Source organism: Strigops habroptila, chromosome 10 (genome assembly GCF_004027225.2).
Source record: "Strigops habroptila isolate Jane chromosome 10, bStrHab1.2.pri, whole genome shotgun sequence".
In the NCBI taxonomy this organism is placed as follows: Eukaryota; Metazoa; Chordata; class Aves; order Psittaciformes; family Psittacidae; genus Strigops; species Strigops habroptila.
Window position 1 is genome coordinate 13,860,376 of NC_046359.1, and position 13,575 is coordinate 13,873,950.

A 13,575-nucleotide genomic window follows, 5' to 3' on the forward strand; every position below is an offset into this window, starting at 1 on the left:
ATTTGTTTAAACATCTCCATAATCGCACAAAACATACTCAGCCAATTCATGAGAATTCATAATAGAGTTGGCTGCTATCCTTTCAAACTAATCTTTCTGAATAGGTAAGCAGTTATTGGTGGCTAGTCTATCAAAGCAGTGTTTTCTACACTGTGTTTCAATTCATCAATCAATAAATAAAACCAGGAGTATCAATTCCATATATTTTGAAGTTGTGGCTCTAATATAAGCCCACTATTTCTATTCTCTTAGTTCAAGACCCCACTAGTATTGTCAGAATTGCCTGCTGGACACTCGCCTTTTCATGTGAAAAACAAGTACCACATGAGTCCCAGCTGAAGAACTGGTTAAGTCTCTAACCAATACCAGCATAAACTACTTCTGTGTTGAAAAGGAGATTTCAAGGTTCAGTTGTATCTTCTCTCCTGAAGATGGAGCTTTTAACATGGGGCTGCGACAGCAAAACAAGTAACTCCCTGAGGAAGTGTATATATAGGATTCAAACAGCAAAACCCAACTGCTCACACTGCATCATATTTGATATTTTTGAAACGTGAAGACGAGTTTTCTATTTTTAAAGTGTCACCGTTCATGGATGTTGGGAAATGTGGATGGCAGCTTGAATTTTACTCGACCTTTTTCCCATTTGCTTGTCTGTGTGTGCATTTTCTGTTTTGTTTGGTTTGATAAAACAACGGTAACATGATTTAGCATTGCTGCATGGAGCGTAATAGAGAAGGCTGTACAGGACACTGCATTAGCGTAACGGTATACTGATACTCCGCTAAATGTTCATGTTTTGCTTTTACTGTAAAATCAAAGCAAAAGGCCATTTCCCGAGGTGAGCTGCTCCATAGAGGAGCCTTCGACCCCGGAGCGAGGGCAAACCCCGCGTCCCGGAGCCCCAGCTCTGAGCGGCGAAAGTGCCAGAGGGAGCCCCGAGCCCCCGCCGGGCCCTGCCCAGGAGCCGCAGCTCCGCTGCCGCGCGCAGGGACCCACCGCGGTCGGCGCCGGGAGGGAGGCACCGCCCGAGCGGGGAGAACGCGCCCCGGGGAGCGCGGGAGCAGCGCGGGGCGCGGCGCTTGGCGCCGGCAGCGCGGGCGGGGCGGGGAGCGCTCGGCTCAGGGCAGGGCCCGCTCGGGGAGCTCTGCTCCGGCGGCCCCGGCGGTGGCAGCGGCGGCGCCGGGCAGAGGCGAGGGGAGGGGAGGCTGCGGCGCGGAGCTCGGGTGTAGGAAGTGCCTCCACCGATCTCTGGAGGCGAGGGTGCGCAATGGGCAGGGCTGCCCTCGGTGCGCCCTGGTGGAGGTCCTCCTGCAGCAGGGGCTGAGCTACGGGACACTGAGTACCTGAAAGATGACAGGGCAGCTGAGAGGGATCTGGACCGCTGGCCCCAGGCGCAGACTGTGCAGGGCCACAAGCGTCCATCATAGCGCATGCAGAAAAGGAGGAGGAATTAATCCAGGAAGCTGGAAGCTAGTAACAAAACAAAAAAAAACAACCAACCAAACAAACAAAAAGAAAAAAAACCCAAACCAAAAAAACCCACCAAAAAAAGGAGGAAGAGGACAATTAACAGCAAGGGGCTTCCTCCAAAATCCAATGTCCCCACCCAGAACCGCTTCGCAGCTCTGCACGGGGCTAACGAGGAAACAGCCACCTCACCAAATGAACATCCTGCTGATGTTCATTGTGAAGAGGATCAGTACTGGTTTCTGCAGGAAAAAGCGGCGGGTCACAGTAGCAGGTGACTCTACGTTGAAGGGCACAGAGGCACCCATGTGTCAGCCTGACCCAGTCTCGAGGGAGGTGTGTTGCCTGCCAGGGGCTTGGATCACAAATGTTGCTGGGAGGCTGCCTGGTCTAGTGAGTCCCACTGACTATTACCCACTTCTAGTGGTCCATGTGGGTGCTGGTGATACCAACAGCAGTAGCCTGGGAATCATTAAGAAGGATTACAGAGCCCTGGGAGAGGTGGTTAGGGGCTCTGGGGCTCAGACAGTTTTTTCATGGATCCTCCAGGTCAGAGGGGAGGACCTTGAAAAGGCCAGGTGGATTTGGCAGGTTAATAAATGGTTAGAAGAGTGGTGCCATAGTCAGGGATTTGGTTATTTAGAACATGGGACTCGATTTGGGAGGCCAGGTCTACTGGAGGCTGGTGGAGCTGGTCTGACAAGGGGAAGAGCTGCTTTGGTAGGAGACTTGCCAGGCTGGTCAAGGCAGCTTTAAACTGGATGTGTTGTGGGAGGGGGGCATTGATCCATCACAACACTCCCAGTCAGTTGCCAGCACCTGTAATAAATGCTTGGAGCGATGCAGAGCTATTTCAGCCACTCCAGCCAATGAGTCGGCTTCATTTGGAGCTCGGCTCAGATGCCTCTGTACAAATGCCCATAGTACGGGGAATAAACAAGAGGAATCGGATGTGTACACGGCTACAGGGATACGATATCATTTACATCACAGAAACATGGTGGGATGGCTCCTATGGCTGCAGTGCTGGAATGGAAGGTTATAGACTCTTTAGGAAAGACAGGCCCGGCAGACAGGGAGAGGAAGTTGCTATTTATGTCAGTGATGGGATGGAGAGTATGGAACTCTGTCTGGATACGGGGGATCAGTCAACAGAGAGCTTGTGGGTCAGGGTCAAAGGGAGAACAGCGATGGGGAACATCACTGTGGGGATCTGTTACAGTCTACCTGATCAGGAGGACTCTGTGGATGAAGCGCTTTATAGACGAAGAGTTGTGGTCAATGGCTCAATGTCCAGTTGGAGACCAGTAATGAGTGGTGTCCCTCAGGGATCGGTGTTGGGACCGATCTTGTTCAACATCTTTGTTGGCAGCATGGACAGTGGGATTGAGCATGCCCTCAGCAAGTTTGCCGACAACACCAAGCTGTGTGGTTCGGTTGATACGCTGGAGGGAAGGGATGCGATCCAGAGGGACCTTGACACGCTTGTGAGGTGGCCAATGCCAACCTCATGAAGTTCAACATAGCAAAGTGCAAGGTCCTACACCTGGGTCGGGGCAATCCCAGGCACAGCTACAGGTTGGGCGGAGAATAGATTCAGAGCAGCCCCACGGAGAAGGAATTGGGGTGTTGGTTGATGAGAAGCTGAACATGAGCTGGCTTCAGTGTGTGCCTGCAGCCCAGAAAGCCAACTGTATCCTGGGCTGCATCAAAAGAAGTGTCACCAGCAGGTTGAAGGAGGTGATCCTGCCCCGCTACTCTGCTCTTGTGAGACCCCACTTGGAATACTGTGTGCAGTTCTAGTGTACTCAGAATAGGAAGGACATGGAGTTGTTGGAGCAAGTCCAGAGGAGGGCCACGAGGATGGTAAGAGGGCTGGAGCACCTCCCGTATGAAGACAGGCTGAGAAAGTTGGGGCTGTTCAGCCTGGAGAAGAGAAGGCTGCATGGAGACCTCATAGCAGCCTTCCAGTATCTGAAGGGGGCCTACAAGGATGCTGGAGAGGGACTCTTCATCAGGGACTGTAGTGATAGGACAAGGGGTAATGGGTTTAAACTTCAACTGGGGAAGTTTAGATTAGATATAAGGAAGAAGTTCTTTACTGTGAGGGTGGTGAGGCACTGGAATGGGTTGCCCAAAGAAGTGGTGAATGCTCCATCCCTGGCAGTGTTCAAGGCCAGGTTGGATGGAGTCTTGGTGACATGGTTTAGTGTGAGGTGTCCCTGCCCATGGCAGGGGGGGTTGGAACTAGATGATCTTAAGGTCCTTTCCAACCCAAACCATTCTATGATTATATGAAATGAAGTTGAAAAGCATGGAAACAGTCAGGTACTTATACCTCAGTATTGTCAGATGAAGCAGTTCAAGTTTATCTCCTTTTCCTTTCAGGTTCAGTCATACTGGACCACAATCCACATAGAAAGCTTAGCAGCCATAGTCTTTTTAATCAAAGAATATATTTTTGGAAAATGATGGGTAGTTCTAGCTACTTTTATCTTGGCTAATTAGCTCCATTGATAATATATATTCCCCAAGTAGATGGTACACCCACACCTTCTGAAACAGCTTTTTCTTACAAACAGATGCAGTTTTTTCTTTTCATGAGAAAATTTAGTTCCCCTTTAAGAACTAATTCTATACCATTGAATAGTTGTAGTGCATGACTGGCATTCACCGTAAATGTAAAACATACCAAGGTTTGCATGGAGTATTTTGTGTGGGTGTAGGGGTTTTTCATTTGGGGACGAACACCGGTTACAGCACAGGCTATTTTAAAGATTAGGCAACTCGTGTTAGTGGAAAACGTATCTTTCCAAAAGCGCCAAAGAGCAGTTTGCAATGGTCTTTCAACAGCAGTTTTTGAGTGTATCTGCTTGAGTTGGTTAGCACCAAAACTTCATGAATTCAGTGAAAAACGGCTCCCAAACCGAGCGCTCTGAACCCCTCCGGGCACATGCCACTGCCAGCTCACTCCAAACACAACCCCTGCCTGTGAGGGCGGCTGGCGCGGGGTTTCCGCCGCTCCCCGGCAGGGGCCCTGCCCCGCCCCGCCCCGGAAGGACGCGGTCCCCGTGCGCCGGCGGGAGCGCGGGTCCGCGGCGCTGCTCTCCGCACAGCCCCAGCCATGTTCCCCTCGGCGCCCGCCTCCCCGCGCACCCCGGGCGGGTCGGCCCGCAGGAACCTCGGCAGCGCCGCTCCCAGCCCTCTCTCCCGCCCGGGCGGCAGGAAGAACCTGCCCGCTGTGGCTGTGGCCAGCTCCCCCGTGCTGTTCTCCCCGGTGGCGCGGAGGAACGGCTCTCTCTCCGCCCGGTGAGTTCCGCGGGTCGAAACCAGGGTGTGTTCTCCTCAGGGAAAAAGGGGAAAGCTCTGAGGTTAGGGCTTGCGGGGACCGCTGCCCACTGTGCAGCTGCCTCCCGGCTCGCTGAGGGGAGAGGGGTGACTCCCGCGCTCTTCCCGGCTCTTCCCAGGCCACCCTTGCCACAGGGACCGGCCTCGGCGTACCTCTTGCTCCGCCGGTGCGGAGCGGGTTGACTGCAGCTCCCGTCACGTTCCTCGCTGTTAGGGGAGGCTGGCTCCTTCGTTGTGTGGGGAAAGAGCCTGCCACACGTGGCTGGGTTGCTGTTACTGAGGATCTGAACAGGCTCGCTCTTTGCTAGGTACTGGTAATGGTTGAGAGACATAGAAAATGAGGCTAGTGATTAAAAATGCAGTAAAAAATGTGTCATAATTAGAAAAAAATAATCATCAAGTGTTCAAGTGCTTGCCATCAGAATCTTTTCCTTGAGTCTTATGAACACAACCAGATGCAGACACAGAGGCTTTTAGTTAGATAAAATCGTTTGACCTTACAGAGTGAAAGGAAGGGAAAAAGTGTTATTTGCTCCTGTGTAGTAGTCAGCAATTAGATTATATTGGTCTTGTGTGTCAGTAAGTGTATTAAGGCATACTCCTAAATGAGCCTAATGAGGGGCATCTGCCTGAAAGCTCCTGCTTTCAACTATCTGTACAAGGTTTAACAAAATATTTCCTCTCTCTTTGTAAACCCTGCCTCATTTTTATGTTGTTGTCACAACATTGTTATTTCACAAATGCAGTTCTACTATTTGTTTTTTCTGTTGGGATGTATTGTAAGATACTCTGTATCTCTGATCATCCTTAAATCTATTTTCAGTAGTTTTTCTGCAATATCCTTTTGAGGTGTGTGCATGCTAGGTGGTCCTAGTACTCAGGAAGCTGTATGTGGAGTTGTGATGTTTTCTGTTTTGTCTTTTATTCTGTATTTAGTAACTCTGACTGTCCTAAATATTGTACTGTTAAGATACTGTCACTGCAGTAGTCGGTTTCTTTTATGTCTGTCCTGAAGATTTTAGACACCAGTACAGATTTATAGAATGGAAACTTCTCTGCAGTGTGTAAATTAGCCTTTCTTTCCTTCATTAGTTTTCCGTATTGCTTTCTTTTATACAGCATTTGGTCTACAGTAAAACTTTCCCTTCTATCTCCCAGCTTGATTTCTTTAGGAATCTTTGGTACTGCACCTTTTTGAAAGATTTGGGGAAATTCAAAAACTTAATATTGTCTGGATTGTATTCACTGACTTTTTTTGCAGAAAATTCTAATAGAACCGTTAGACATGACTTTTCTGTATGGAAAAGAAAAAGGAAAAAAATCTGAGAGTTACTAATCTGTATTTACTCATTTTGCTTATTTACTTTCCTACAAAAGTAGTGAGACTTTACTAGTCTGGTTTCTGAGGTGCTCTCAGATTCTTTGTAGGATGCTTGGTACACTCTGTGCTCATGGTAAAAAAAGTCTGACTGAAACATATTATAGTTGAACATTTTAAGGGTCTCTAAAACCCTTAGTATTGTACATTAAAACTATAAAAATACACTACCACATGTTGAGTTTTATACCTTTTATTAACATTTGAATTTGAGGGTTCCTGTCCTGGGTTCAGCTGTAACAGTTATTTTTCTCCTTCTTAGTAGCTGGTGCAGTGCTGTGTTTTCAACTTTAGCCTGAGAACAGTGCTGATAACACACTGATGTTTTTAGTTGTTGCTAAGTAATGTTTGCTCTGATCAAGGACTTTTCAGTCTCATGCTCTGCCAGGGAGGAGGGGAAGCCGGGAGGAAGCAGAGACAGGACACCTGACCCAAACTAGCAAAGGGGTATTCCGTACCACAGCACGTCATGCCCAGTATATAAACTCGGGGGAGTCACCCAGAAGGCCCAGATCGCTGCTCGGGTTGGGCTGGGTATCGGTCAGCGGGTGGTATCCTCTCCCCTTGTTATTTCCCTTATTACTGTTATTATTGGTGGTAGCAGTAATGGTTTTGTATTATACATTAGTTATTGAACTGTTCTTATCTCAACCCGTGGGATTTACATTCTTACAATTCTCTCCCCATCCCTCCAGGAGTGGGGGAGAGGGAAGAAAGAGGGGAGTGAGCGAGCGGCTGCGTGGTTCTGAGTTACCGGCTGGGTTTAAACCATGACAGTTCCTCAGATATATCTGTGGTATAGGAAAATATGAAAATAATAAGAACCTCTGTATTTAAAAAGAAGGTAAAATAGTTGAAGTTTAGGCATTCCCCCTGCTTTTCCGTTCCTGAATCAAACCTGAGATTTCCCATGAGCCCTGGATCAATTTCAGGGGTTCAGAATCTCTTTTTCTCAGGAGCAGCTATTTGTTGTTGAGATAAACCAGAGTTTTAGTTTTCAGGAACTTCTACTTCAGGTCTGTTCAACATGGTATTTTTTCCAGACTGGGTATCAGGCTTGTCTTCTAGCTGTGTACCATCATCTTTTGGCATTTCACACTGGGGAGGTCCATGGCACTGTTTCAGTTGTGAGGAGAAATAAAAAGAGGGCAGTAGCTTCTAAAAGTAGAGGAATGTAACCACTTAAGTTCGAAGGACAAGACAGACCTGTACTGTTCCAGGGAGAGAAGGTGGGGAAGATGCAAAGGAGCTTATTTATGAATTATATTGTGAAGCAGATAATGACTGAAACAGGTAAGAACTGCAGTCTCCACAGTAAACCAGGGGCAATGGAAGTTCTAGTTGATCCAGACTGCTATGGGTGTTCAAAGTGTTGCACAGTGTGAACTGCCCAGCAGCCTCAGAACTGGGGAAGTTGGGGGGGGGCTTCTGTTGAGCTTCTGCTGGCATTGTGGATAGCTTTATTCTACATAACCAGCACGCAGAGAAGTCGAACAGTGATTGCGTTGCTGGCGGAGGAATGCATATTCAAAAATCAGTTCCTAAAAAAATAAGGGAATTTGATGACAGATCTCAACTTGTAAGGAGGCCTTCAAATTACTGCTTTAGATGGTGCTCCCAGAGGAAGCATGTTTATTTTACCTAAACCTATTTCGTCGTGTCTATTTCTAAACAGATACTAATGAAGTAAATGTCTGTTGAAACTGATGAAGAAACAATAAAAAAGTAACTGTAACTTTTTGTTTTAAGAGCAACTCCTACCAGAGTTATCCAGCTTCCTTCAGGAAGTGAGACTATTAACTATGATGTTAAGGGGTTTGGATCCTCTCTGCCTGTTAAGGTTATGGAAGCCCTCAAGAAAGCTGATGGTAAGAACTGATTTTATCTGTTATTTTTCTCATGGAAATTGACAGGTAAGAGAAGTGTTTATGTGGTGTTGATGCCATTTAAATTCTGCTGTTCAGTGGAAACTGAAATGTTTGTGCCTTGGCTTGAATCCAGCTTGGTTAACTATGTAACTCTAATTGTAATAACACCCATGTGGGTATGGATGCATGTAAATGTCCTTCAGTGCTGTCTTAACCAATGTACCATAAAATCCAAGATTATATGTAAAGCCAGTAATAGTTTTTTAGTAACTTTTACTAATTGGTCCGTCGTCCCCCCCCCCCCCCTTTTCACTTGTTTTGATTCTGATGTGCCCTAGAGTGGATGCTCTAATTTTTTTAATTCATTTTTAGTCCTCATTTGTTATCACTTCTAAAAGCCCCACTGATACAAACCTTCCCCAGAGAAGAAATTGGTCCTCTAAGCAATTTTTCCCTGTGGCTAAGTTTTCTTTTTATAGTAGATATAAGAGGAACCAAAAATGTGTATCATAGGAATAATCTTAAAAATTGCTGAGCAATTTACAAAGCTATTAATATCTGCTGTAAAATGATGGAAATAGCTTCTAGAATTGCTTGCTTTTTACTTGCAGAACTTGAGTATTTGTCAAATGGATTTTTAAACTGTGTAGTAATTTGGTATCTTGATCAAACCCGTGGAAATTCTAACATGGAATTTAATAGAAAATATGTTATTTTCATAGGAGAGTGAAAGTTTATTGCTTTTAAGATTACTCTGCAATGTTTTGAAAATATGAATGCTTTACAAAAATTACTTTTCCTGTAGCTGATGACCAGCTGAGTGTTCAAGTGAATGAAAGTGGATGGGCCTGGCTAGTCCATAAAGAGAGGCTGATTGTTTGGAAGATTGGTCAGTCTCCAGTAGCTAAGGTACCTGAAAGATCAAGATGGGAAAACATCTGTATTTTGTGCTAGTCGAACAACTATTCAGTTGTAGTCTTTTTTTAAAGCAAGAGTTCCCTTATAAATTGGGGTTTGTCTGGTTTCCCCCACAAGCAGCGGGGTTGGCATGAAGTCATACTAACAACTGGAGTAACTGAAACTCAAGCTTTTGAGGAAGCTTAACATTTTTATGTTCCTTTCTTTATTTTTAATTGTCACCTTAACACTAAGGTTAATTCTTTGCATTTTAGTAGGCATGTCTCATGTTAGATAGACTTGATAAAGCATATTTTAATAGTTAAAAACTGGTTGATAAGTTAGAGATTGGTTTAGATTATTCTGGGACTGATTTTCAACTTGACAAAAAAAAGTTTGTTTCAGCTGTGCTGAACGTATGTTTCATCTAGGTTTCTTATGACAATATTATTTTTTACCTCTGGGCAGTGTTTCAACATCATTTCAGTGAATAGCAAGAACAGTCAGAGGAAAACTGTAGTTGCAAAATCTGTAACTTTCAATTAGTGCAACATACATTTATTATACAGGTTCTGCACTCTCCAGTGGAGTGTCAGGTCTGTGCATTCTGGTACTTGTAGAGATTTTTCAAGGGGTTAAAATTTTTATGATTGTTTAATTTGGGGAGGGAGGGGAAAGGGAGGAGTGTTTCCCCTGTCTGCTCTGTTAGTACCCACTGGCCTTTCTCAAGCACTTCTAATTTTAATTTTGTTTTGTTGCCTTGTTAGTGTATTAAGGAATGGTCAAGAAATAATTCAATATTGTAGTGTTGTGAGAAACACTCAGAAATAACTAAAGAAAAACAGCGATGTTTGAAAATGCACAAGTTGGTGGTTTTTAGGTGTTTGCTGGTTGTGACAACCTTGCTGAAAATGTCTTGTACTATTCCTTTGGTTCCCTTACATAGTGTCTGGGCTAGTTGAAAATTAATTTTTTGAAGGGTCAAAAACTCTAAACCATTCGTGGCAGAGGAGTAAGTTCTTCCAGTCTCATATTTATTATGGCATCTCTTCCATTCTTACAGTTATCTCTGTGCAAGGAACTGCAGCTGCCACCCAGTGACTTCCAGTGGAGTTCTAGTTTAGCAGCTATATCTTGTCTTGGTTCCTCAGGTGAAGTGCCTTCTCTGCAGGTGATCAACTTTTATATTTTAGTGTTTAAAAATACTTTTAGAGTAGCTTTGGATATATCCAATTTTATCAGGTACTTACTTGACAACTGCATTTGGTAGTCTATAATATCTACTATACAGTCAAAAGGTCTGGATTGATAGGTTGCAGTAAATATAAAATAAAAATAAAAAAAGCAATAAAAATGAAATAAAATTCTGCTTGTCTTCTCAAGTTACATGATTTACATGTCGTAGGATCAGATGAAGTAATCATTTTCCTAAAGATTGCTTGGTGTGCTTTTGTAACACACAAAAATACAATAAACTTAGCAGTATTGTGGTAATAAACACAAGGGCAATCAGCCAAAGCAAGTGCAATTTAATTGCATACTGGCTGGAAAAATTGTTCAGCAGTGGTTTAATTCTGAGTACACATGGATGAGAAGCAACCACCAGCACCTTCCCTTGGCTGGTCCTTTGTAAGGAAGCTGGCACTGAGAGGACAGATGATTTAATCTGTCTCGACTGATTGCTTTCCTAAGTGCCTTTTTGTAACATACTGTGCTAGAGGGGGAAGTTTGAAGATCAGTGAAGTCTTCTGAAAGTGTGTTAATCTGTCTGTTACTATCATTCATGAAGAAAAGAAGCTCTCATTTTCAGCTTGGGTGTAGTTTTCAGTTAATGTGTGGTGCTCTAATAAAACTGGATAAGCAGTTGTCTTCGGAAGGGAGAAGCAGCACAGAATATGAAGTGGGATCTTTTCTTTTGACTTACTGTGTTACACTTCCAGATGATGAAAAAGCAATCTTAGTATCTTGTGATTAGCTCATAAAACTCTAAATGCTTTATGACTTAATCATACCCAAAGAAGTTTAAGAGCAAGTAATAACACCTAAACCAAGTTTTAAAATTATTTCTATAATTTTTCTTCAGCTTATGAGCTGTGCATGGGTACTATGATTTTATAAAGTGAAGTAGAAATATTACTGTTAGAATATGGTTAGAAAACTCCAAGGAGCTCAATAGTAGCCCCTACAGTTCTTCTGTTGTTCTGTGATATTCTACTGGTTTCTTAACAACCAGCGGAATAGATACAATGTTTTCTGTCTTAAGTTTCTAGTTGAACAGACTCTTGCTTCATGCTTTGAATTTGGTATCTGGGTCATTTCCTGAGTCAGAAGCCCCAGTGTAGGCATACTGTAAGATTAGGTCTTATGAAGAGAAGAACCAACGTGTGATTTGGTGTTTCTTTTAATGACACTAGAGCGGTTTCTTTGTTAAATTACAGTCTGCATTTCAAGTCTGCCATGGTCGCTTATAATTCTTGGCACCTGGAATTCTCCAGAAGCTTTTTTCTGTCTTGCAACTGTGAGTTTTGTTTGCGTTTCAGTAGCAGACCCTGAATTACCAGGAACAAGAACCAATAGAAAATATAGTTAGCAAAATAAGCAGCGTTTCCTGCAAATATTGAGTTATGCTACAGAATAACATTGCGATTCAGTGTTAGGTTTGTCAGTGTGTATCCATGTGGATTTATTACGTTTTTGTGTGTCACCTGCAATCCTGATACGTAAAATCACATTTTACTTAAAGCTGCCGTCTGATTGTTGTTATCTTGTATGTTCTGTTAATTACTTTCTCCCTTCAAGTCTCTGGCAATAATGGTTGCTACCAGTGAAGGTTCTGTGCGCTACTGGCCCAGTCTCACTCATGAAGGCTCTTACACGGAGACTGTTACAGACTTTGGAGGCTCTCTGTGCAGTTTCCTAACAGCAGTAAAGGTACAGTACAGTATGATTTAAATTAAAATACTGCTTTAATTAGCAGTTAACAGGAATGGTTTGGTACCTCAGCCTGTGAAGTGTGTCAGTATTACTGCTGCAGTTACTTACAGTGGTAGAAACTCTGCTGTCATAAAACCAGAGAACTAATTCATCTAAATCCACAGGCCACACACTCACCGTCTTGTGGTATAGCTCACTAGTCACTGAATTGGAGGGATTTCTGTAAGAAAGTAATGAACAAGTGTACTAGGAATTGTTCTTAGAAATTTTTTCTGCTGCTAATATGCCTAAATGGGGAAAACTCTCAAAATGGTATATATCCAAAAATTCAATGTGTGTTACAATATATGTTTTCTTCAAAACTACTTAATTCAATTACATTTTATCTTATGACTTTTTCAGCATCTGCTGTTCATATCATGTATTGTAAAAATTATTTTAAGGCATCAGCATGTCATAAATATTTGTAAACCTAATCTGAAGACATTGATCTTAATGATGAATTTCTTAAGAGTTTCAAGATGTTAAGAAACACTAATATGTATCTACCCTATTAGAGCTGAATTGTGCCCAAGTTTTGGACACCAAGATGAGGAAATAAAGGTCTTATCAAACCTGTAGTTGAAACATTGCTATCAATGTGAATTCAGAGCTAGAGGAACTTGTGTTTTCAAAGAAATATCCTTTTATTAATCAGTGTTCTGAAGCTACGTTATTACTCATATGACAACCATACTTAAATAGTCATCCTATCATTGTGCAGCTTCAACTTTTAACATAATTTTCATATGGTATGATGATGAAAATTATGCTGGTTTTTTAAATTTCTTTTTGATTTTGTTCTGTGAACATTTCCTGTGCAGGTAAACAGTCAGCAACCTCCAGGCCATTAACATTCTTTTTTGTTTTTTAAATTGTTGTACATCTGACAGGCTTTGTTCATCCCTTGTAACACAGAAATTTTGAATGCAGCTGGGTTTTTGTAATGCCTTGGTGGTAGGGGGAATGAAGGCTATGTTTATGTTAGCAAGTAGTGGTAGGCAGTAATTGAGAATCTATAAAGTAAAAACGTTAGTGCTGAGGCAGTGCCACTGTCTGCACAGGTCATTTTGGAGGCAGGCTGTTACTTTCATGTAGTTGCAGCCTAGCTCCGTGAAATGAACATCTGCCAGTGGTCAGAGCCCACCTTTCAGTTTAGTTTGATTCAAAGGGTGTACAGGGTCCCTGCCAGTGCTGACTGCCAGTCAGATGTTTGACTTTTTTTTGTCATAACCAGATGGAAGATTTGTTACACAATTCGTTTAGATTAGTGTCCTGTAGAATAGGATGCTATGTAAAAAAGAAAGTTAAAGTATGCTTAATAGCACTTCAGGTTTTAAATGCACACGTGCAAGTAATGTTATTTAACTTGTAATTTGATATAATGAATGTTTAATGTAGGAGTGCCCCTAGAGATTAAATGTCTTTTCATATGTTTTCAAAAATATGATTTAAAATTTAAAAAGAATACTTTGAGTTGTATACTGCAGTGTTTCAAGCATAGAGAATAATGGGGAAAATTTGTTTAAATGGTCTTTTATGTGAGTAATACTTTCTTTTTATTTTCTTTGTTAGCTCTCAAGTGCTATGGATGCATTGTGTCTCGTTCTTGTTTAGTGTTTACCATTACAAGCTGACATA

General features: G+C 43.0%; 1 protein-coding gene across 3 annotated transcripts in view; it reads left to right on the top strand.

Moving 5' to 3' along the window:
• Positions 1 to 4,534: 4,534 nt before the first annotated feature.
• Positions 4,535 to 13,575, top strand: part of NUP133 (nucleoporin 133) — a 34,393-nt gene continuing 25,352 nt past the window's right edge. Inside the window, exons 1-5 of one of the 3 annotated variants that reach the window (XM_030499590.1) lie at positions 4,535 to 4,779; positions 7,946 to 8,064; positions 8,870 to 8,973; positions 10,025 to 10,132; positions 11,761 to 11,892. In XM_030499590.1, coding sequence (XP_030355450.1) covers positions 4,595 to 4,779; positions 7,946 to 8,064; positions 8,870 to 8,973; positions 10,025 to 10,132; positions 11,761 to 11,892 — 648 coding nt within the window. In that variant the 5' untranslated portion in view covers positions 4,535 to 4,594. Of the gene's footprint in view, positions 4,780 to 4,851; positions 5,133 to 7,945; positions 8,065 to 8,869; positions 8,974 to 10,024; positions 10,133 to 11,760; positions 11,893 to 13,575 lie in introns of those variants that run through there. The other 2 variants (XM_030499591.2, XM_030499592.1) reach the window with 2 other exon arrangements.